This window comes from Drosophila ananassae, assembly GCF_017639315.1.
Source record: "Drosophila ananassae strain 14024-0371.13 chromosome 4 unlocalized genomic scaffold, ASM1763931v2 tig00000061, whole genome shotgun sequence".
Lineage (NCBI taxonomy): Eukaryota > Metazoa > Arthropoda > Insecta > Diptera > Drosophilidae > Drosophila > Drosophila ananassae.
Window position 1 is genome coordinate 5,687,035 of NW_025319038.1, and position 26,611 is coordinate 5,713,645.

The following is a 26,611-nucleotide window of genomic DNA, read 5'->3' on the forward strand; positions in this document are numbered from 1 at the left end:
AATTAGAACGATGGAACTTTCTGTAGATTTGAATTGGGTGTTTGGGCCCACTAATCCGATCTATAAAGTTCTATAAGGATCATATTACTGAATGATCGGAAATGGCTTACTTTTGGTGCTTTTGAAGAGGCTTTTATTTTAAACATTTTTCTTATAAAATTGATTTAATAGTAAAATACATAACGATCGGCATACTTTATTCGACCCGATCTATATCTAATTGATTTGCTGCTGCTTAATACCAGTTAAAATATATATATTTACCCAGAAAGGGTATATAATTTTAGCTCCGCCCGAAGCTTGCTATCTTTTTTTTATTGTTATTTTAAGCCAAAGAAATGTTTAAGCTTGAAAATAATTTATCTAAGATATTAGTAAAAGCCATAAGCCATGACTTTTTGAAAATATAAGACTAAAAACTCAAATTTAATTGAAGAAAATATTGTTTAACCACCTATAATAAATTCAATAAAATTAAAACAAACCCAAAACTAAAACATGGTATGATCTACTGATTTCAATAAGAAAATAAAAATCTTCCATAGAAAAATGTTTCTATGGAATGTGTAATGTGTGTAATTACACAGGCCAACATCAAAAAATCTGTACGAATAATTTTACCGTCTCCATATCCTTTAAGGTCCTATGAAACAAAGTTCAAGGGACCTTCTTAGGGACGTTCTTAAAAAAAAAAAGTGGTTCAAATGGTACAATATAATGAATTATTTAGGCCGTGTAATTGGATTGACCATCAATATTTTCACTACATTTCATTTTTGAAATGTATGTATACTAAAATTAATAAATGGCATCTAGCAGTTACCATATCTTTGAAAATCTATGAAAATGCCTGTGTTATTTATGGTCCCTGATTTATTTTAAATTTTATTATTCTCACTAGTCGTAGTAGTATTTTAAATTTTATTATTCTCACTAGTCGAATAATGATGTGTTTTCAAGGCGAAGAAGAAATATTAAAATGCTTGCAGATGGAGTATAAAAAAATAAAATCGTTCGATTCAATTTTACAGCATGACTAAACAGCATACATGACTATACTTCCAAAAAAGAAGATTTCATTAAAGAAGCTTCATACATTCACATATTACCAGTATGAATTAGGAGGACAGTTTCACATAATTTTGACTCTGCTTATCAAGAAAACTATTGCTTTAATGGAAAAAAGTTACATCATATAAAATTTTTTCTTTCTGGAAAAATGACATTTGCGTATTTTCACACCCAGAAATACGCCTATTCTGAAATTTTGAATAAAATTGGGCGTGGTTGCTTTTCGGAAGCTTATCCATTTTTTTACTGGCACTCGTAAAGGGAATATTGCATTCCATTCGTTTTGGATTCGTTATTGCCGTTATCCCGATTCGTTATTGCCATTTAATTGCGTCTCTCTGTATAAACGCATTGATCTCAGAGAATCAGAGCTTGCAAATAACTGTTACCCTGTTGTAGCATTTAGTTTTATGTCCGAACTGAATCGAACAAAAAATTATGGTTAGATTTGATATATTTTCGTTTTCGACTAAGCATTCTCATGATGAGATGATTCGCATTTACATATGCCTATTATAAGATGATAAACATATGTGTTTATCTCTTATCTTTTATGTGTTTAAATTATGTTGAAATTAAACCATTTAAGGGGATTTACTATTTTAAATAACAATAACTTATTTCACTGTACTTAAACACCTTCTTAAGTGTTGAAAAAAAAAAAAAATTTATGAAATAATTAAACATATAATTAATACAGTGGGACCGAAAATTGACAGAAGGAACATTCGAACATACAACTTTAGAGCTGGAGAACCTATATTCTTGGACATCAATATTAGTGGTGAACCCGCTCCAGACGTCACATGGCAACAAAATAATAAGTCGGTTCAGTCCACATCAGAATATCACATCGAAAATATTCCATATAATACAAAATATATAAATAACAATCCGAATAGAAAAGACACAGGACTTTACAAAATTATCGCCCTAAATCTCTATGGACAGGATCAAGTGGAGCTCCAGATTAATATTATCAGTAAGATTAAATAATAAAATTTAAAATTAGAATTTTTGTATCTATCCTTTTACGATTTCCAGGTAAGCCTGGAAAGCCTGAGGGTCCTTTGGAAGTATCAGAAATTTATAAGGATGGCTGCAAGCTTAAATGGAAAAAACCAAAAGATGATGGCGGTGAGCCGATAGAATGCTACCTTATTGAGAAGTTTGACTCAGATACGGGAATTTGGTTACCTGTTGGAAAAACTGAAGTTCCTGAATATAACGTAGATGGACTTGTGTCAGGAAACGAGTATCAATTTCGAGTCAAGGCCATTAACAAGGAAGGCGAATCAGAACCTCTTGAGACTTTTGGATCAATTATTGCAAAAGATCCATTTAGTAAGTTTCACAACTATATCTTAAAGCTATTTATGCAAGAATTATTTTTTTATATTATCTATTAGCTGTTCCATCAAAACCAGGAGTTCCTGAACCCACAGATTGGACTGCAAATAGAGTCGAACTTTCTTGGCTTGAACCAGCAAATGATGGAGGATCACCAATTACCGGCTATCTCATTGAAGTAAAAGACAAGTATAGTCCACTTTGGGAAAAGTCTTTAGAAACTAGCTCACCAACTCCGATTGCTACTATTCCGGGACTAATTGAAGGAAATGAATACCAATTTCGAGTAGTTGCATTAAATAAGGGTGGTCAGTCAGAACCTTCCGATCCGAGCAAAACATTTATAGCGAAACCTCGTTATCTGGCTCCAAAGATTGACCGTAGAAATTTGCGCGATGTAACTATTTCATCAGGAACAGCTCTTAAATTGGACGCAAACATAACTGGCGAGCCTGTTCCTAAAGTTGAATGGAAGTTATCTAACTATCCACTGCAATCATCAAAGAATGTTACCATAGAGACACCCGACTACTACACGAAATTGGTCATTCGACCAACTCAACGAAGTGATTCTGGAGAATACTTAGTGACAGCTACCAATAGTTCGGGAAAAGATTCTGTGCTTATTAATGTAGTAATTACAGACAAGCCAACTCCTCCCAAAGGGCCTCTACAAATTTCTGATGTACACAAGGAAGGTTGTCATCTTAAATGGAAGCGGCCCATTGACGATGGAGGTACTCCAATTGAGTATTTCCAAATCGACAAGCTAGATTCTGAGACAGGTTGCTGGGTTCCATGCTGCCGTTCAACTGAACCTCAAGTGGATGTGTCTGGCCTTACGCCTGGTAATGAATACAGATTTAGAGTATCAGCTGTAAACTCTGAAGGAGAGTCATTGCCTTTGCTTGGAGAGGATGCAGTCGTTGCTAAAAATCCATTTGACGAACCTGGAAAACCAGAAAATCTTCGAGCTACTGATTGGGATAAGGACCATATAGATTTAGCATGGACTCCACCTTTAGCAGATGGCGGCTCTCCAATTATTGGCTTCATAATTGAAAAGAAAGATAAATATGGAAAATGGGAGAAGGCAGTCGAGGTTCCAGCTAATCAGTATGAAGCAAGAGTACCTGACCTAACTGAAGGCCAAGCTTATGAATTTAGAGTAAGCGCGGTCAATGCCGCTGGACCTGGAGAACCTTCTGATGCTACTCATTCATTAACGGCAAAGTCCCGCAATAAACCGCCCGTTATTGATCGATCCAATCTTATAGAGGTCCGAATAAAAGCTGGACAAGGATTTGGATTCGATTGTAAGGTATCTGGTGAACCAGCACCAAAAACTAAGTGGCTGCTTAAAAACAAAGAAATTCATACCAAAGAAAATTTAAAAATTACCCATATTGATTATAATACCAAATTAAAAGTAAATGGTGCTACTCGGTCAGATTCGGGGCTCTACACTGTAGAGGCAGAAAATGAAAATGGCAAAGATAGTGCCAACGTTAAAGTAACAGTAATTGATAAACCTTCCCCACCAAATGGGCCTCTTAAAGTAACTGATGTTGCGGCTGAAGGCTGCACTCTTCATTGGAACCCTCCAGATGATGATGGAGGTCAACCGATAGACAGTTATTCTTTAGAAAAATTAGATGAGGTGACAGGTCGATGGATACCTGCAGGTGAAACAGACAGTCCAATCACTAATATCAGAATAAAAGGTCTTACTCCGGGTCATAAATACAAATTCAGAGTTCGCGCTAAAAATCGTCAAGGAGTTTCAGATCCTCTCACAACACCTCATGTAATTGAAGCCAAAAATCCTTATGATGAACCAACAAAGCCTGGTATTCCCATTATAACCGATTTTGATAAAGATTTTGTAGATTTGGAATGGACTAGGCCGGATAGTGATGGTGGCTCCCCTATTACTGGATATATAATTGAGAAGCGGGATAAGTACTCACCAAATTTTGAACAGATTGTTGAAATAAATGGCGACATTACAAACGGACATGTTCCTGGTTTAATCGAAGGAGTTAAATATGAGTTCCGAGTCAGAGCCGTAAATAAGGCCGGATTGGGTACTCCTAGTGATTCAACTGAACCACATTTGGCACGGTCAAAGAATTTGCCACCTAATATAGATCGAAATTTCATGACCGACATAAAGATTAAAGCTGGAAATGTATTTGAATTTAATGTACCAGTTTCTGGTGAGCCAATACCAAGCAAAGAATGGAGCCACGACGACAGCATGGTAATTAATACAGATCGTGTAAAAATTACAAATTATAATGATCGTACGAAGTTAAGAACAATAGATGCCAAACGATCTGATACAGGGTCTTACACTTTGGTTGCTCGTAATATAAACGGAGTTGATAAACACACTGTCAAGCTTATTGTCCTAGATATACCAACTGCTCCTGAGGGCCCATTACGTCATAATGATGTTAGTAAAAGCTCTGCTATGTTAAGTTGGCGACCACCGAGGGATGATGGAGGATCAGAAATTACACACTATGTTGTAGAAAAAATGGACAATGAAGCTATGCGATGGATCCCTGTCGGTGAAAGTTCTAGCACAGAAATTAGAGCTGATAATCTTATTGAAAACCATGAATATAACTTCAGAGTTCGTGCCGTTAACAAGCAAGGACAATCGCAGCCTTTAGTTACTTCACAGTTGATTACAGCCAAGGATCCATATTCTCATCCTGACAAGCCAGGCCAGCCGATAGCTGTGGATTGGGGTAAAGATTATGTTCAATTAGAATGGACAGCTCCCAAAAAAGACAATGGAGCACCTATATCTTCATTCATTGTCGAGAAGAGGCCCAAATTTGGCTTATGGGAAAGAGCTTTAATGGTTCCCAGCAACGAACTTACAGCTTACATACCAGAATTGACAGATGGTGGAGAATATGAGTTCCGTATTATTGCCGTTAACCGTGCTGGTCCAAGCGATCCATCCGATCCATCCACCCCTATCATTTGTAAGCCCCGATTTTTGGCTCCATATTTCGATAAAAATAGTTTGAACGACATCACAGTTCATGCTGGCAAGCGTTTGGGTTGGAACTTGCCAATTGAAGCATCTCCCAAGCCATCTATAAAGTGGCTACACAATGGAAAAGAAACTGCGAGTACTCGTGGTGAGAGTAGCTTGTTCCAAAATGAACTAACTTTTGAAATAGCATCGGCAATAAGAGGTGATGAGGGAAGGTACACACTCATTCTGAAGAATGAGCATGGATGCTTTGATGCATCGGCACATGTCACTGTCTTAGATCGACCCTCACCACCCAAAGGTCCCGTAGATATAACAAAAATAACAAGAGACGGATGTCATTTAGCTTGGAATGTTCCAGAAGATGACGGAGGATCCCCCATTTTGCATTATGTGGTTGAAAAAATGGACTTGTCAAGGGGAACTTGGTCGGATGCTGGTATGAGCACACATCCTGTTCATGACGTATCTCGACTGGTTCACCGAAAAGAATATCTGTTCCGAGTAAAAGCCGTTAACGCAGTAGGTGAATCAGAACCAATGGAGGCTGCTAACTCTATAATAGCCAAAAATGAGTTTGACGAACCGGATGCACCAGGAAAGCCAAATATTATTGATTGGGATCGTGATCATGTTGATTTACAATGGGCTGAGCCAAAGAATGATGGGGGAGCACCTTTAGAAGAATATATTGTACAGAAAAAAGAAAAGGGTTACCCATACTGGACAAACGTTTTGCATGTTCCTCCTAATCAAAATAATGCAAAGGTGTCTGAACTAACTGAGGGACAAGAGTATGAGTTCAGAGTAATTGCCGTTAATCAGGCGGGGCAGTCCGAACCTTCAGAACCTTCGGATTTAATAAAGGCAAAGGCCCGTTATTTGGCTCCAAAAATATTATCACCACTTCGTGAAATCCGGATTAAAGCTGGGCTTATTTTTCATATAGATATAGATTTTATTGGCGAGCCAGCTCCAGAAGCAATTTGGACGCATAATAATAATCCTTTAATATCTAATGACAAGTCAACAATTACATCTATCGGTCATCACACCGTTGTTCATACTGTTAATTGCCAACGTACTAATTCTGGAATATATCATTTATTATTACGCAATGACTCAGGAATTGATGAAGGAAGTTTTGAGCTCATTGTGCTGGACCGTCCTGGACCACCAGATGGCCCAATGCAGTTTGAAGAAATAACAGCCAATTCAGTTACCGTATCCTGGAAACCTCCAAAAGATAATGGAGGCTCTGAAATATCATCATACATTATTGAAAAACGAGATTTAACCCATGGGGGTGGATGGGTTCCAGCGGTAAACTATGTTAACGCAAAATATAACCATGCTGTTGTCCCCAGGCTATTAGAAGGAACTAAGTACGAGTTCAGAGTAATGGCGGAAAATTTGCAAGGTCGGTCTGATCCACTTACTTCAGACCACCCAATTATAGCTAAAAACCAATATACTGTACCTGGTATACCTGGAAAACCTGAAATAGCTGACAGTGACAAGGACCATATTTCTATTAAATGGAAGCAACCAATTAGCAATGGAGGAAATTCTATAATTGGCTACGATATTGAGCGCCGGGACGTTAATACAGGCCGATGGATTAAAATAAATGGACAGCCCATACCTATCACAGAGTATCAAGACGATAGAGTTTCAACAAACCATCAATATCAATACAGAGTATCGGCTATTAATGCTGCTGGTAACAGCAAGCCATCAGAGCCATCATCTATATTCCATGCTCGCCCATTGAGGGAAAAGCCAAAGCTTTATTTAGATGGCTTGGTAGGAAAACGTCTCAAAGTACGTGCAGGTGAGCCTGTTAATATAACGATACCTATATCCGGAGCACCAACGCCTACAATTGAATGGAAAAAGGACAGCCAAAATTTGGCAGAAGGAAAGCGCGTGTCCTCTGATACAAATTCAGAACGCAGTGTTTTCCGTATTGATGATTCAAGACGACAAGATTCAGGAAAGTACAGTATAATTGCTAGCAATGATTTTGGAATCGATAAAGCTGACATTGAAATTATTGTTGTTGATAAGCCGACACCACCTGAAGGACCACTTTGTTATACAAAAACAGCTCCCGATCATATTTCTCTCCAGTGGAATCCACCCAAAGACGATGGTGGCAGTGAAATAACTGGATACGTAATTGAGTTTTCAGAGTTTGGTACAGATGACTGGAAGCCTGTACCAGGCTATTGTCCCAAAACGAATTATACTGTGAAGGGACTTTTAGAAGGAAGGAAATATATTTTCCGTGTTAGAGCAGAAAATATTTATGGATCATCAGACGCTTTAGAGGGCAATCCCGTAATATCAAAATCTCCATTTGATCCCCCTGGTCCTCCATCCCAACCAAGTATTACTGCATATTCGCCAAATTCGGCTAGTTTGGAATGGCATCCGCCAGACTACTGTGGTGGAAAGCCTATCTCAGGGTACATTGTTGAGCGACGTGAACGTGGTGGCGAATGGATAAAGTGCAATAATTATCCCACACCAAATGCAAGCTATACAGTACCCGATTTGCGTGACGGTGTTCGTTACGAGTTCCGTGTAACTGCTGTCAATGAGGCTGGACCAGGCCAACCGTCAAAGCCCTCTGATTCAGTCACAGCTAAGTTGCAATGCTATTGCCCAGATCCGCCCGAGCCTCCAAAACCTGATCGTATTTCCAAGGATAGTGTGACATTGTCTTGGAGGCCTCCACGCAATGATGGAAAATCAAAAATCAAAGGTTATTACGTTGAAATGCGGCCTAAAAATGGAAACGATTGGAAACCTGTTAACGAATTGCCCATTAATTCCACTGTCTATGTAGTACCTCACCTAAAAGAAGGGGAAGAATATTTGTTCCGAGTAATTGCGGAAAACGATGTTGGGCGCTCAAGTCCATCGAAACCCTCACAGCCGATTATGATTGAGGAGCAACCTAATAAGCCTAGCATGGAGTTAGGAAGTGTGCGGGACATAGTGTGCCGAGCAGGTGATGATTTCAGCATTCATGTACCGTACATGGCATTCCCCAAACCTAACGCCTCATGGTACTCTAATGACACAATCCTGGATGATGATAATCGTGTACATCAGCATTTGACAGATGATGCTGCATCTATCGTAGTTAAAAACTCCAACCGATGCGATTCTGGACAATATAGACTTCAACTGAAAAACCCTTCAGGTTTTGATACTGCTACAATTAATGTTAAGGTTTTGGATAGACCAGGTCCACCAAGTAATCTCCGTGCAGATGAATTTTCTGGGGACTCATTAACTTTATATTGGAATCCACCAAAAGATGATGGTGGTTCCCCCATTCAGAATTACATAATCGAAAAGAAGGAAGCTCACTCTCCTACCTGGAACAAAGTGAGCAGTTATTGTACAGTTCCATTTGTACGTATACGAAACCTCACGATTAATAAGGAATATGATTTTCGCGTAATTGCTGAAAATAAATATGGCCAGTCCGATTCAGCAAATACCTCAGAGCCTATAAAAGCTAGACATCCGTTCGATGTTCCGAACGCTCCTGGTATACCACGTGGCATTGACTCTTCTGAAGACAGTATAACGATATCATGGTCAAAACCAAAGCATGACGGAGGCTCTCCTATATCCGGATATATTATTGAAAAGCGACTGCTGAGCGATGATAAGTGGACCAAGGCTGTGCACGCCCTTTGCCCAGATCTCACCTGTAAGATTCCGAGCCTTATTGAGAATGCTGAATACGAATTCAGAGTAGCTGCTGTAAATGCAGCAGGCCAATCAGCTTTCAGTGCATCTAGTGACTTAATCTTTTGCAGACGACCACCGAATGCACCCAAGATAACGTCTGATTTATCAATTCGTGATATGACTGTTATTGCGGGTGAAGAATTTCATATTACTGTACCATATAATGCCAATCCTCGTCCCACGCCGTCATGGACTCTGAATGGCATTGATGTAGCTCCAAATGATCGAGTTCACTTTAATACTGATGATTATATTTCAGTTTATTATAATAAATTTGCTAAACGGTGTGAGACAGGAGCTTACACGATTACACTTACAAATACAAAGGGAGCAGATACTGCATCTTGCCACATCACTGTCGTTGACAGGCCCGCGCCACCCCAAGGCCCACTTAATGCCTATGACATAACACCAGATAATTGTACCCTAGCTTGGAAGACACCATTAGATGATGGCGGGTCTCCAATTACAAATTACGTTGTAGAAAAGCTAGATCCAAGTGGAACTTGGGTCAAAGTAAGCAGTTTTGTTCGTAATACCCACTATGATGTAATGGGATTGGAGCCACAGCACAAGTATCATTTTCGCGTAAAGGCCGAAAATCAATATGGACTGTCAGATCCTCTTGTACTCTCCGATCCCATTGTAGCCAAACACCAATTCACTGTGCCAGATGAACCTGGTCAACCAAAGGTTATTGATTGGGACTCTGGAAATGTAACATTGATTTGGACACGACCAACAAGTGATGGTGGTTCACGCATTCAAGGCTATCAAATAGAATATCGTGATATTGTTAATGACTCATCATGGAATACATATGACTTTTTAATAAAAGATACTAAATATCAGCTTTATAATTTGGCTAATGGTACTGAATACGAATTCCGTATCAAGGCTAAAAATGCCGCTGGTCTAAGCAAACCATCCCCTCCATCATTAAGATTTAAACTAAAAGGAAAAGTTTCCGCACCATCTCCTCCTGAAACACCTCAAGTCACTAAGGTCGGCAAAAATTATGTAGACTTAAAATGGGAAAAACCATTGAGAGATGGAGGTTCCCGTATAACTAATTATGTGATTGAAAGAAGAGATATAGGTGGAGCTTTATGGGTCAAATGCAACGATTTCAACGTTTTAGACACTGAATATACGGTAACCAGCTTAATTGAAATGGGCGATTACGAATTCCGAATTTTCGCAGTAAACTCGGCAGGTCGTTCGGAGCCAAGCCTATGTACAATGCCTGTTAAGGTTTGTGAAGTTATTGGAGGAGAAAAACCTGAATGGATCACTCGGTTACAAAATAGAGTAGTGCCCCATGGCAAGGACTGCACATTAAAATGCGAAGCCATTGGTAAGCCTAGCCCAATATCAAGGTGGCTCCGTAATGGAAAGGAAATTCAAATGGGTGTCAGTCGATTTTCTTGTGATAGTATTGATGGAGTTTATCGACTTCATATATCTAATGTACAGGCTGGAGACGAAGGAAATTATACTTGTGAGGCAACAAACTCTCTTGGATTTGTTCACACTACAGGTTTCCTGAAAATCGGATCTCCACCAATCATCAACAAATGTCCCAAAGAACTCTATTTACCCGAAGGCGACAACACCAAAATTAAAATTTACTACTCCGGAGATCAGCCGCTATCTGTAAAAATAACAAAAAATAACGAAGTTATATCAGATGATAATGATGAGTCACATTTTAAGTTTACCATATTTGACGAATATGCAGCTTTATTTATTCGAGATATTGTAAAGAATGACGCTGGACTGTATCAAATCGAATTTACGAACGATTCTGGCAGTGCCATTGGACAATTTGATGTGCGCATTACAGGCATACCATCAGCGCCGACAGGACCAATGGGTGTTTCGAATATTAATAAACACTCATGTATAGTAACTTGGCGTCAGCCTGCTCATGATGGGGGCCTTAGGGTTACTCACTATATTGTGGAGCGAAAAGATGTTGCATCACCACATTGGATAACAGTATCCAGTACTTGCAAAGATACATCGTTCAATGTTCAGGGCCTAATCGAAAATCAAGAATATATTTTCAGAGTAATGGCTGTAAACGAAAATGGAATGGGTCCGCCATTGGAAGGATTGAATCCCATTCGCGCAAAGGCACCAATAGATCCGCCTTCTCCCCCAGGCATACCGCAAATTTTGGAAATTGGAGGAGATTTTGTGCATTTGGAGTGGACCAAACCGGAATCTGATGGCGGCTCTCACATTCAAGGCTATTGGATTGATAAACGCGAAGCGGGTAGTGACACATGGCAGCGTGTGAATGTTACCATTTGCTCAGCCACTCAAATAAACTGCCCACATTTAATCGAAACCCGGCAATATGAGTTTCAAGTGTTTGCCCAGAATGCTGCAGGCATATCCAAAGCATCCTCTGCCTCTCAAACAGTTAAAATAGTGGATCCAAAGGCAGCTTCGCCTCCATTTGTTGTGAAACCTTTGCGTGATGCGAACTGTATTCAAAATCATAATGCGCAGTTCTCATGTACAATTAGTGGCATACCCAGGCCAACTATAACCTGGTATAAGGGAGCCCGCGAAATTACAAATGGGGCCAGATATCATATTTATTCAGAAGGCGACAATCACTTCCTCAGTATAAATGACATTTTTGGTGAAGATGCTGATGAATATGTATGCCGTGCGGTCAATAAAGCCGGAGCAAAATCAACCCGTGCTGCTTTGGTAATAATGAGTAAGTACATATTATTATTACCAAATATCTTTTACATCAATGTTACCATTAATTTTTTACCAAATTTTTAAAATATAGCGGCTCCAAAACTGAACGTTCCACCTCGATTTAGAGATACTGCTTACTTTGATAAAGGAGAGAATGTAGTTATTAAAATACCTTTCACTGGTTTTCCAAAACCCCGTATAAACTGGGTTAAAGAAGGCGAGAATATTGAGTCTGGTGGTCATTATGCAGTGGAAGTCAAGGAAAGACATGCCGTACTTATAATCCGAGACGGGTCACGCCTTGACTCTGGGCCGTACAGAATTACGGCTGAAAATGAACTTGGTTCAGATACCGCTATTGTTCAAGTGCAAATTAGCGATCGACCAGATCCGCCACGATTCCCCTTGATCGAAAACATAGGTACAGATTCCTTATCTCTTAGCTGGAAGTCACCTGTTTGGGATGGTGGCAGTGATATAACAAATTACTATGTTGAACGCCGTGAGCATCCTCTGGCATCTTGGATACGAGTCGGAAACACCCGTTTTACTTTAATGGCCGTTGGTGGATTAAATGCTGGAAAAGAGTATGATTTCCGTATATTTGCTGATAATGTTTATGGTCGTTCTGAGCCATCTAATACCAGTACACTAATAAAGACAAAGGAAGCTATTAAAAAGAAACCAACCGAGCGAAAATGGGAGCTAGACGCAAATGGCAAAAAAGTGCGGGGCAAAGCAGATGGTCAAATTAAAGACTACGACTCGTATGTTTTCGATATTTATTCAAAGTTTGTTCCTCAGCCCGTTGAAATATCTCAGCAAAGTGTTTACGATAAATATGATATACTTGAGGAAATAGGTACCGGTGCTTTTGGGGTAGTACATAGATGCCGGGAACGAAGCACAGGAAATATATTTGCTGCTAAATTTATTCCAGTGTCTCATTTAATTGAAAGAGATTTAATTCGTCGTGAAATAGATGTTATGAATCAGCTACACCATCAGAAGCTTATTAACTTGCACGACGCATTTGATGATGATGACGAAATGGTTCTTATATTGGAATTGTAAGTTATTCATTTAACATTAGACTGTTAGTATTTAATCATATATTTTTAAAGTTTATCTGGTGGAGAGCTTTTCGAACGAATCACAGTTGAGGGTTACGTTATGACGGAAGCCGAAGTTATCAACTATATGAGACAGATTTGCGAAGGTCTTAAACATATGCATGAAAGGAACATTATTCATTTGGATATTAAACCCGAAAATATAATGTGCCAGACCAGATCAAGCACAAACGTAAAACTTATTGATTTCGGTTTGGCAACGCGGCTAGATCCAAACGAAGTAGTTAAAATCACCACAGGAACAGCTGAATTTGCCGCCCCTGAAATTGTTAACAGAGAACCAGTTGGATTCTATACTGATATGTGGTCCACTGGAGTATTGGCATATGTTTTGTAAGTTTATTCATAACATTTCAAGAAATCAAAAATGTGTAAAGAAAGTTTGACCAAATATTTAATTATTATAGTTATTGAAAAGTTTGAATAATAAAAAAGTTTCTTCTCATATATCATTTTTTAGGTTGAGTGGATTATCACCTTTTGCCGGTGATAATGATGTTCAAACACTTAAAAACGTAAAAGCATGCGAATGGGATTTTGATGAGCAATCTTTTAACAATATTTCGGATGATGGAAAAGACTTTATACGAAAACTACTGGTTGCAAACAAAGAAAAACGTATGACTGCGCATGAATGTCTTTTACATCCGTGGCTAACTGGTGATCACAGTAACATGACACAAGCGATTACTCGCGACCGTTATTTGGCTTATCGCGAAAAGATAAGAAGAAAATTTGAGGACTTTGAAAAATATTTATTGCCTATTGGGCGGCTTTCGGAATATTCTTCCTTAAGGAAATTATTGATGGAAAAGTATAAAATTCACGATACAGTTTTTGATCGCCGCCAAGCTGCGCCACGTTTTGTTATTCGACCATCGTCCCAATTCTGTTATGAGGGACAAAGCGTTAAGTTTTATTGTCGGTGTATAGCTATTGCTACACCGACGCTTACGTGGACACACAATAACATAGAATTACGACAGAGCGTAAAGTTTATGAAACGATATTCAGGAGATGATTACTATTTTATAATTAACCGTGTAAAGTTAGATGACCGCGGTGAATACATTATCCGAGCCGATAACCACTATGGCTCCAGAGAAGAAGTCGTTTTCCTGAACGTCCAACCTTTGCCAAAAGAGCAACCGAGGTATCGAACGGAATCAACACCGATTCGCCGACGGGATCCATTGCCGTACACCTTTTGGCAGGAGGAGTCAGAATCAGCACCTAGTTTTACATTCCTTTTGCGGCCACGTGTAATGCAGGCCCGTGACACATGCAAACTACTATGTTGTTTAAGCGGCAAGCCAGTCCCATCTGTTAAATGGTATAAGGATGGTCGTGAGCTTAGCAAATATGAATATGCAATGACCCACTCCGATGGAGTTGTGACTATGGAAATAATTGACTGCAAACCATCCGATTCGGGAAAATATATCTGCAAGGCAACAAACTGTCATGGATTTGACGAAACCGAATGCGTTGTGATTGTAGAAGGTAATTTAAACTGAACCAATTCCTACTTCTTATTAATATGAAACTTAAAATATATATTGGGCCCTTATTTTTACACCATGTTAATATTACATATATTGTTCCATTTTTATACCCTTGCAGTATGCGTTAATTTTGTGCAAATGTTTTAAATTTATTGGACAATTGTCTCCGATCTTTTAAAGAATATATTCTCGATCAAGACAAGGAAAAATCAATAAAGGAATGCCTTTTTATAAAATTCTTATAAATTTGAATTTTATTGTCAGACCCATTTTAAGTAATATTAATTTATAATTTATAATTTAAAAAAATAAGCTGCCCATATAAATACATAAATACATTTAAAGTCCAAACATTCTACTGAACAAATACCAACAATGCTCAAAATTAGGTTATGTAGCTTTTATAGAATATAGTCAAAAGCTTTTTAGTATGTAGTAGAGTCGGATATTTAACGATGCAACTTATATACTGCGTAAACGGGCAAGGTAGCTTCAAAACTGAGAGGCTAGTTCCTATAAAAACAGACAGACGGTAAGATGGACATAATTATATCTACTCAATAGGTGACTCTGATCAAAAATATATGATAGAGATTAATGTCTCTTTCACTTTGTTGCAAACTTTTCACAAAAATTATAATATCCTCTGCAAGGTTATAAAAACAAACCTACTAAAATTTATTTTACAACTCGAATATATGCCAGACATGTTGTAAACTTCTAACAAGTTTTTTTCATGTATCTATATACATATTATCATGTTTGATTATGTATTAATATTTTAAAAGGATTTGATTTTTGTTTTTTGAGAAAAATGGTACTTATTTACATATTTTTAATTCTTAATAACATTTTTAATAAACAAATTTTTCCTATTATCTGATTTGATTTATTCTTCTCTTCGACAATTTAATATTTCCCAGGAGAATGGGTTACACCCGAGCAGGCTGAGCTTGCTCACAATTTTCTTTATTCAGGAGGTAAAAAAAATGTATAAATAAACGTTTATTTACCTTTAGCATGCACCCACTACTTATATTTGTATAAAATATTTTTTATTATTTGAAAGACTAAACATTAAAAAACACGGGTAGAGCTTACCAATTGTCAATAAAAAATAAAAATAAACAACAGTAAATCTATAAAAACTAAGTAACAACTAAGGAATTTAAAATAAGGAATTGAAATCTTAAAGCTTGTGCTCAAACCTATAATTTTTGTGCACCACATTATTTTTTCAAATAACAAGAAAGAATATATTTTTGTCTGTGCATTTGTTTGATTTCGCATGCTACACTCATGCAAAGTGAAATAAAATCACGTGCCAACACTTTTTTTAATATAAAAAAAGTACAGCTTATGGTTAGCACTATTTAAGGTTGATTTAAGACATAAGTTTGATTTTGAGATAATTTAGAGAAACATTTGCACGCTACAAAAATGTAAAACTACTGAGATTAAAAACCCCAAATTGGCATTATAATGCGTTAAGTCCGAAATATAGTTTAGTTTATTTGTTTAATATATTCATCGAAAATTATATTTTGCTCCAAATTATTTTCTTACAGTTATTTTTGAATTTTTTTGTGAAAAGGTATGCATAAGATGATTAAAATATTTATTTTACAATTTTACATTCCTACTACACACAATTACATTTAAAATTAGTTATAGGTTGATAGTATAAGGTTGAATAAAAATATTTAGAATAAAATGTATGCAGATTTTATTTATTAACACTTATGATGTCTCTATTTTTTTATAATAGTCAAAGAAACCAAACTATATTTTTTAACCATAGTTGCAAAAATATTTTAACTATGGTTGAAATTACACCAACAAAATGGGTTTGTGTGCTTAATTAGAAGCGATTTGCCCAAATGATTGAGCTCTGATTTACAATTATATTTCAATTATAATATTATATCATTTCAATTTCGCACGTGATACTCAAAACATAGGAAAAACAAACACAGAAATGGACCATAATTGTTAGCCGTATTGATCCAGAGGCATTTCTTCGACTTTGATCTTCAATATTTTTGTACTCGCTATAAATAAATATAAAATTCATTCAAGATGAATAAATTTAATAGGTTCCCTGTAAGAATATGCTGAAACAACATGCTTTCAAGGTCTTCGATATACCTGTTATACCTGTTATAACTACCTAAACAAAATTAATATAAATTACTTGTTAACTAAACTATTTTTATTTTTTAATTTATGTTTCCTTATAAGACGTTAATAAGTGATTTGGTATAATATATAATAATAATTTAATATATTATAGTACATATTTTCATTCGAAATTATTACCTATAAATTTGCCTTTAAATGAAGCTAAAAGTGTACAAAACATTTTTTTTGTTAACAATACTGTTTTAACAATAAAATTTTGTTTCAAAATTTTTATTCATTAAAGTTAAATTAGTTGTATAAACCGTAAAAACATTGAAATCCTACTAGTAAACTTTTCCCATATAAAAAAAATATTTTCTGTTAAAAATGTATAACTAACTTAATCTGTCGTTTTGAATGATTTTAAGTAATAAACGATTTTCCTTATCAGATCGCAAATACATAGAGCAGCCACTTAAACCAGCGCCACCTCAAATTGTAACATCCCGCCAGCTCACCTCAACTTCAATGCAAGAAACTTCTGAAACTAAAGTAAGTGTCTTTGGTTTTATTTTATAAGAGAAACTTTCATTGTTAGTATTGAAATATAGAACGACGAAAATAGCAATCAGAGTAACCTTTCAAATAAGAAAAAATATGCGGCGAGTAGTTTAAAAGCCCCTGGTAGCCCATCGAGATCACGAAGTGCAACTAAGGAGTTAATACGTAAGTATATTTAAAAAAAAACTATTTTTATGACCAGTGTAACCAATTTTTATGTTTAGTACCCCCCGATGATTCGCTAATGTTTAAGCCGGAGTTTATAGTTCCTCTGCACGATTTGAATATTCATGACGGAGAGCAGTTGGTACTTAGCTGCCATGTGAAAGGAGACCCAGAGCCACAGATCACATGGTCTAAAAACGGAAAGTCTATTTCATCTTCCGATATAATTGACTTGAAGTACAGAAATGGAGTTGCAACATTAACCATTAACGAAGTTTTTCCTGAAGACGAGGGTATTTTTACGTGTACAGCCACAAATTCTATTAGCGCGGTAGAAACCAAATGCAAGTTAACAATAAAAGGTTAGTTTTCTTTTAATAATTGCATTTTAATGGCATTTTCTTTCCATCAAAACCATCTACTGTATAAACGAATTTTTTCGGTGCAGTGTAATCGTACGCTATTTGATTAAATATTAGATGCTAATTTTCTCTTCTTGAAAAAATATTTAAAAACCGAATATAGTCATAAAAAAGCCTTTTCGTAGTAGGAAAAAAGTTGCGACATAAATTAGGTGTTACTTGAGATCGGGCCGATTTAATAACCGCTTGGCTTTTCCTGAATATTTTTACTTCTCCGCTTGTGAAGCTGGTTGTTTTTAGGTGTTTATTTTAATGGTTTTAATGACTATCCCTTTTGCCTCGAAGACGCTTACATAATCAGGAAGTCTGAAAGATGTCTAATTTTCTGAAATATACTCCTCCTCTTACTTTGTTTTCTAATTTTTGTATAGAATCTTGTTGCATTTTTGGGCTGGGATTTCGGGATTCCATTCTTCCTTTTCGGGAATGATGTTGCGGAAAGAAGTTTTTATATATTCTCATGGAGTACAGTAGTCTGTTCTGGTAAAAACTAGGTCTTTCAGTAGAAGAGTGGAGCGTCCAGTTTTAAACCCGCCACTGATCTGAAAGTGTATTGATCTATCACACCAATGTGATAATAATAAATTCGAAAAAAACATTTAAGGGGTTAGGTGGGTTTGCGCGGCCAAAAAATTTACTATTTTCTTTTAATTTTTTTTTATAAAGAATCAAAAATTTTATTGCAACTTTCTTAAATAGTTCTTAAATAGTTAAATATACATATTTAAAGAAGAATATTGGTGAAATTTTCAGAAAAAAATATTAAACAGTCAGCCATTGGACGTCATTTTCCATGACCCCTGACAAAATCATCTGAAATGAAAAACTAAATATTTTGCTTTAGTACAAATCTAAAACTAACAAGAAAGGAAAGCTAACTTCGGACGGAGCCGAAGTTGATATACCCTTGCAGTTCAGTCGCTAGGTGGCGCCACGCATTTTAAATTATTAGATATATAGCGGATCGTATATAGTCGGCCGACCCTTTGAAATTTGACATATTGAATTATGTTGCCCAAACAGTAATCTGTACCAAGTCCCAGCTTTCTAACTTAAAAAACACCAAAGTTATGCCAATTCCGATCGTTGTATGACAGCTATAGGATATAGTCGGCCGATCCTTATGAAATTTTGTACATAAGATATTTTGGTCAAATATAACATAACTTAAAAAACACCAAAGTTATGGCATTTCCGATCAATCAGTTATATGGTAGCTATAGGATATAGTCGACCGATCCCGGCCGTTCCGACTTATATACTACCTGCAAGAAAAAAAGCATGTGTGCAAAGTTTCAACTCGATAGCTTTAAAACTGAGAGACTAGTTTGCGTAGAAACAGACAGACGGACAGACAAACATGCTTATATCGACTCAGGAGGTGATCCTGATCAAGAATATATATAATTTATAGGGTCGGAGATGTCTCCTTCACTGCGTTGCATACTTTTGACCAAAATTATAATACCCTCTGCAAGGGTATAAAAACTGAACGAAGGAACAAAAAAAAACAATTTTGGTGAAATTTTTTGAATATTTTTTTTTAAATAGTTGTTATCAACGAAAAAAAAATCCTTCGTCGAATTCTAGAGAATTGTATCTCGAAGGCCTGTGCAAAATTTGATCAAGATCGTTTGAGTAGTTTCCGAAAAATCTTGACAACCGATTTCGAGAACACAGTTTTGAGAAAAACGGTGTTTGAAGTTTGCGCTCTGCCTATACCTGACCTCGAGCGTCCACCTTTTCAGGACTGTATCTCCGAAACTTTTATTCGAATCGACTTGAAAATTTGGGAGAATATTCTTAAGATTCTGTAGAATTAAAAAAAAATAAATAAAAAAATCGATTTTTTGAAGCCGCCAAACCCACCTAACCCGTTAAACTGGGGAGTTTTTCGGATTTTTTTAGTAAACTACCATCTAAATTGAACAAGCTTTCAAAAAAGTGAATATTTTATGAAAAATAAAAAAAAAAATTAGAAAGAAATGCTAACTTCGGGCGGAGCCGAAGTTTTTATACCCTTGAAGTTAAGTAGCAGCATATATTACATATATATATAGGATCGTATACAGTTGCCAGATTCTTATGAAAATTTCACCATAAAATACATTTTCTAAAAAAAACGTTGGAAACAGCCCAAGCATCTTTAAATATATCAAGGTTGTGCCATTTCCGATCGTTCAATTATATGGATATAGTCGGCCGATCCCTATGAAATTTTGTAGATAAGATATTTTGATCAAATATAACATATGTGGAAAGTCCCAACCCTATAAATCATTTTAAAAACACCAAAGCTATGGCATTTCCGATCAATCAGTTATATGGCTGCTATAGGATATAGTCGACTGATCTCGGCTGGTCCACTTATATACTGTCTGCAAACAAAAGAAGGATGAGTGCAAAATTTCAACTCTATAGCTTTAAAACTGAGAGACTAGTTTGCGTAGAAACAGGCAGACAGACAGACCTCTGCAAGGGTACCCTCTGCAAGGGTATAAAAAACGTATATTTAAGTCTTTAATCGAGGGAATTGAGGAAAATCCGGCATGTGTTAATTTTGGAAATTTAACTTTTTTACTCAAACAAGCTCAACAAATAACTAATATTTAGTTATTTGTTTAGTTATCGAGGTCGTGGTTTTTTGCGCACTTTTGTTATACCCTTGCAGAGGGTATTATAATTTTGGTCAAAAGTGTGCAACGCAGTGAAGGAGACATCTCCGACCCTATAAAGTATATATATTCTTGATCAGGATCACCTCCTGAGTCGATATGAGCATGTCCGTCTGTCCGTCTGTCCGTCTGTCTGTCTGTCTGTCTGTCTGTCTGTCGGTTTCTACGCAAACTAGTCTCTCAGTTTTGGAGCTATCGAGTTGAAACTTTGCACACATCCTTCTTTTCCTTGCAGGTAGTATATAAGTCGGAACGGCCGGGATCGGTCGACTATATCCTATAGCTGCCATATAACTGATTGATCGGAAATGCCATAACTTTGGTGTTTTTTAAGTTAGAGGGTTGGGACTTTCCACACATGCTATGTTTGACCAAAATATCTTATGTACAAAATTTCATAAGGATCGGCCGACTATATCCTATAGCTGTCATAGAACGATCGAAATCGGCATAGCTTTGGTGTTTTTTAAGTTAGAAAGATGGGATTTGGTACAGATTCTATTTTGGGAAAAACAATCTGATCTGCCAATTTTCATAAGGATCGGCCGACTATATACGATCCGCTATATATCTAATAAAATAAGATGCGTGGCGCCACCTAGCGGACTGCGACTGAACTGCAAGGTTATATCAACTTCGGCTCCGCCCGAAGATAGCTTTCCTTTCTTGTTTTTAATTTTATTCTTCTCAAACACTGGTGTAATACTTTATTTGAACATTCATTCATTTATTTATTTGTGAGTAAATCTTTTAACACCAATTTTGTTTAAAATTGATAATATTAATAAAATTTTACCCGTTTGCGCAGTGCCACATGTGGGTGAGCATTTTATTGATTTAAAAAATTCGCACTCAAAACATAGTTCTGCTTCTTTTTCTCTACATATTTGCAGTCAATCTTCTGCAATTATCGTATTACATTTATTGGTAACACTCCTGCTTTTCCGTAGCTATCTCGCTCTCTCTCCTTTACTAACTCTCGGCTCTATTTAAATTTTATTAACCATATTGGTACAGTGGTTGAAGGATAATTTTTAGTACAAAATATTTTAATATAACATATTTATTTATTATATTATTTATTATAATATAAATATTATTATAAAAATAAAAATATTATAATAATAATTATTATTATTTAAATGCATTATAACGATGTGTGCTCGTTAAAATCGTGCAATAATCGTGCTGGTCTTATGGCAACTATGGGCTCTGATGCCATTCCGCTCCGTGTTGGCCTCCATTATTGTTGCAGTGGGTATCGGGATGTCCAGGATGTCCAGGGAAGAAAATCCGCTAGTAAGAAAGTTGCAGCTCCAGAGATCGCAAGGCCATCTTGATTCACCCGTAATGTTGCAGCAGCTCCCCAAGAGCATGAGCGGTACAAGAAAATTTGGGAATTTGCCTTGTCGTTGTTTATTACCTGTTTTTACATTTTTTTTCAAGGCGGGAATGTCACATGTCCCTAGGTTTGACCTAGGGATAGACCATGTTAGAAATTTGTTAGGTCTGCTTCTAGACTTATGGTTTATATCTGATCCGGATGGTACCACCATTTTCAATGCTTTGCCCCTCTCAACCCTTTAAGATCCATAACACCCTACCTTGGAGGTTTGAATCGAAACCATTCCTGATGTCTATCAGATGTCTCCCCTCGTGTCAAATAAGATTCGCTGTTTCCGTAAGATTCACATACTTAAAATTAAAAAAAGATAAAGGCAGCATCGATTTCTCAAGATACTTAATATCCCGGTCAGATTTCACCGTGCAAAACGCCGAATGCTATAAGAATTATATTACCCTTTGTCGGATTAAGTTCACTCAGGATCCAAAGCAGTTTTAGAAAAAAAATCAATCCAAAATCCTAAAAGTAGCTAAGGGATTGACTACTGGTTCAATCTCTGAGAGAAGAGAGTTGGAAGTGTCTTCCTAACTAGTTTGTCTAGAGCGCAGTTACCCTCCTGATTCCTATGTTAGGGTATCCATATGAAGTGGATACACGCCTTCCACCTGGACGTTCATTTTCGAGCCGTCCATATAGATATGAAAGGAATCCATTATATTCAGTATTTGTATATTATATTGCTCTCTGGAAGGAAGGGCGACGTGTTAGTTTTGCGGTGCGATAGTCGAGGGGTATACAGTCGTCCACCTGGACGTCCCTGTCTAGCTTAGTGTCTAGCTTGGCCTTTGTTGGTCTTCCTCTATAGTCCTGCTTCTCGTAGCCTGACTACTGAAAGAGAAGCTATAGTTCTTTCTGTGCAGGAGGATAAAGAGTAAGATGCAGTAATTTTACTAGCGAAAGTTCTTTCTCTGCAGAAGGAGTTTTTTACGGCTGAACAGCAAGATGCAGCAATTTTACTTCGGAGAAATTTATTCAGAAAGCAGGAGAGAGTACACCTCCCTGCGGGATAATGGCAAATCTCAGCATCACCCAGTGTAGCCTCGACAGTCGTGTTGAGTTTTTTTAGAGTTTTAATGGGGAGCTGTCTCCAATGATCGGAGGGGTATACGCATCCTGTTAGCCCGATAAATTAGTCGGGTTAATATTCAGGTGAAGATAAAGGCTGATGAGTCACTCCATAGTTTTGAAAAGAAAGAAAGACTAATGGGTCTATAATCTTTGGGGGAAGTGAAGGGAGTGTTCAAGGTTTTCTCTTAAATATGCAATAACTTTCGTGCGTAGCTACGTCTTCGGAAAAATTCCAGTCTGGAATATCGACCTAAAGATTTTGATTATCTAGAGTCTGAGCTTAAGCCCGGCTTAGAATGATACCATTCGGGCCTGGAGATTTAAATGGCTTGGAACTATGGCTCATGTTAAGTTTGATTATACTATTCTCAATACTGATATACTGGTGCTAAATACTATTCCCAGAACCCTTTAATACAGGGATGCCCAGTCCCATTGCTCTCGTTCCTCCTTTGTTGTTGAATTGCTCTGTCATATGGGTAGAGCATTCAATAACAATTTTGCATAGCTTAACATCACTTAACTTAGTTTCAACACTTTTCGCCCCATATCGCAGACAATTTCTTGTTGGATTGGAAATAAAAAAAAAACTATCGCACATATGTATTGCGATTTTTTACATCGGTATTGGATTTTTTCTCTGTCATAAGCAGTGCTTGAGCACCCCTGCTTTAGAAGCTTCACGATGTCTTCATTAAGTGTGACGAGTACCTGTCTTCTTATACCTACTGCTACCTCCACATTAGCGACTCTCCAATCCGCCGTAGGAAAGCGCCCATGCAGCTTTTTCTTCACACTTTGCCTAAGTTTCCTGCGACTTGACTATACTTGAATCTTCTAACGGGATCGTTATTGAAGGTTCTACCTTTCTTCACCTTCACAAAGGATCGGTACATCGGGTGTGGCTGGACCTTTTCCTTCTTCGGCAGTGGCGCTCCACTTTCCGCCCGCCATGGCATAGCCCGCTTGCATGAAACTGGACGATCGGCCCGTCTCCCAGAGCTCGCATATTGACGTCCGGGAACCTCTCGCACACCTCGGCATATATCTCCCGGCATCTCTAGAGGTACTTTTGGTGAAAATAGTGTATTCGTACTTTTGTTTTGATGACCTGGGTTTGAAGTTAATTTTACAGTACCTACCGAGTATAGAATAACTTGGAAGTATATAATAATGAGAGTTTTTAGAGTAATTCACACGAATACAAAATACCCTTGTATTCTACGAGTACCGGGAATAAAAACACAAAAATGTGCCTTTTAAAAATATGTTTATGCCCTTGCAGAAAGAATTATAGTTTTGGTCAAAAGTGTGCAACGCAGTGAAGGAGAAATCTCCAACCCTATAAAGTATATATATATTCTCTATATATTCTTGATCAGGATCACAGGAGTATATAGTATATAGTATATAGTATATAGTATATAGTATATAGTATATAGTATATAGTATATAGTATATAGTATATAGTATATAGTATATAGTATATAGTATATAGTATATAGTATGTAGTATATAGTATATAGTATATAGTATATAGTATAGTATAATAATGTGTGTTATGCTTTTAAATATATATATTAATCAATATTAAAATTTAATTTTTTTCTGTTTATAGCTCTGGGAAAAAATATTTCCAATCTTCGAGTTGCCTCCAAAGATAATGCACCTAAAGTAGTTAGTCACCTGGAGTCCCGGTATGTCAAAGATGGTGACGCAGTTACATTGGCTTGTCGAATTATTGGAGCCGAACATTTTGATGTGGTGTGGTTGCATAACAACAAAGAGATAAAACCAAGCAAGGATTTCCAATATTCTAAAGAGGCGAATATATATCGTTTGCAAATAGCAGAAATTTTTCCAGAAGATGGAGGTACTTATACCTGCGAGGCTTTTAATGATGTAGGTGAATCGTTTAGTTCTTGTACTATAAATGTCAGTGTGCCTGGAGATGAGCCAAAACATCCCGCGTTTGTAAGGTTCCCCATTTCAGTTTCAATTCAAGAGGGGGAAAATGTAATATTTGACTGCGAATTAGACTCAGAGATTCTTAATTTGATTTGGGTGAAGGATGGTAAACCCATCGATGAAACTCTTTCGCGATACTCATTTACTAAGGAAAATAACATATATTCTTTTTCGGTTTCCAAATGTAATATGGACGATGTTGGTCAATATCAGGCCAAAGCTATTGCAAGAAAGGGTGAAAGTATATGCGCGTTTTCAGTAAACATATATAACTCTGAGCTCTAAAAACCACCGAAAAAAAATATCTATATACATTATTTTTTATCTGATAAGATCTTATCAAGTTTAGACTGCTCATTTTATGTCGGTTTTATCACTCAAACATCTTCATACAAACATAAACATTTTGTATATTTATAGTTTTATATAAATTGTTTATGCATTTCCACTCTTTATTATCGCGAATATCAAATTTACCTGATAAATCATGTACTACATATAGTAATATTATTAAGCGAACCAACCTTGTTTAGAAATTTAAGCTATCGAATATTTTAAAGAATGAATGCCAAATTGATTACAGATACTATGTAAGGTTTTAGAAGCCTCGATAATTGAATGACTTATGGCATCCTCAAAAAAACACCTACTCATTAGGCATTCAAGAGTTCGAGACCTTTAATTCTAATCATTATTATATCTACGTAACCTATGTAGGGCTAAAGTATTCGAAAGGTAATTGACAAAAAAAATAATAAACAAAATTATTATTTAAATAAATGCAACTCTTTATTTCTTGATTTTTGGCATGGGGCGAAGTCATCAATGAATATGTAGTTCAAATATCAAAAATTATTCACAATCTTTCACTCTGGCAGCGATCTTATGATCTTATATAAATTAATATTTATTAGGTTACTGAGCGTTTTCTGGTAGCTGTTAATAACGTTCAGAATTCAAGGTCTTAAATGAACACAAATTCGGTTTGATTTATATTTTTATAAGCGCAATTTATATTCTATTTGTTGAGTTTGAAGGGTTTAAGACCGACCGAAGAATTGAAGTAAAACGCGGGGCGCGGCTCAACGCTTGATGCTGCGGAGCGATCAACCGCGAGAGAGTGAGACAAAGAATTGCGGCAGATGCAGGTGGCCTATCGTATGCACGAGAGCGGCGACGCCAAAAAGAGAAATAACGACGGGAGTGGACGGCGGTAGCACAGATTGACGGCACGGATGTGTATTTCAATAAATTATCGCCGCCAGACTTCCGGAGACTGCTTGACCCGACAAATTCTGCTGTATAATGGGGTAGTATATTTATGAACGATTGTAGCACTCTGCAAACAACGGATGCAATAGACGATTGTATGTAAATAAATGTTTATATTTTGCGCACAAATCACAATCCAAATAATGTTTTATTAGGGTTATCTTTTGAGCTTAAAATAAATAAAATTTGAAATTAGTTTTAATATTAAGTTTAAAATAATTCAAATAATTATTTTCCCGCGCACATTAACGTCGGGGTTCACCAAATGTTAAGTTACCGAGAACTGTAGCTGTAAATAACGTTCAACATTCCTGGTTTAAAATAAACAGAGGTTCGGCTTGATTTACATTTATAAGCGCAATATATTTTTAATTTGTTAAG

General features: G+C 36.7%; 1 protein-coding gene across 36 annotated transcripts in view; it reads left to right on the forward strand.

The window, feature by feature from the left end:
• Nucleotides 1-25,738, forward strand: part of LOC6501771 (twitchin) — a 99,669-nt gene extending 73,931 nt beyond the window's left edge. For 34 of the 36 annotated variants that reach the window (XM_044717708.1, XM_014903847.3, XM_044717732.1 and 31 more), the window contains 11 exons: nucleotides 1,772-2,053; nucleotides 2,116-2,415; nucleotides 2,481-11,948; nucleotides 12,027-13,005; nucleotides 13,060-13,401; nucleotides 13,529-14,571; nucleotides 15,497-15,553; nucleotides 17,146-17,246; nucleotides 17,306-17,420; nucleotides 17,480-17,782; nucleotides 24,609-25,738. In XM_044717708.1, the coding sequence (XP_044573643.1) occupies nucleotides 1,772-2,053; nucleotides 2,116-2,415; nucleotides 2,481-11,948; nucleotides 12,027-13,005; nucleotides 13,060-13,401; nucleotides 13,529-14,571; nucleotides 15,497-15,553; nucleotides 17,146-17,246; nucleotides 17,306-17,420; nucleotides 17,480-17,782; nucleotides 24,609-25,243 (13,625 nt within the window). In that variant the 3' untranslated portion in view covers nucleotides 25,244-25,738. The remainder of the gene's footprint in view (nucleotides 1-1,771; nucleotides 2,054-2,115; nucleotides 2,416-2,480; nucleotides 11,949-12,026; nucleotides 13,006-13,059; nucleotides 13,402-13,528; nucleotides 14,572-15,496; nucleotides 15,554-17,145; nucleotides 17,247-17,305; nucleotides 17,421-17,479; nucleotides 17,783-24,608) is intronic. The other 2 variants (XM_032455798.2, XM_032455799.2) reach the window with 1 other exon arrangement.
• The last annotated feature ends 873 nt before the right edge of the window (nucleotides 25,739-26,611 follow it).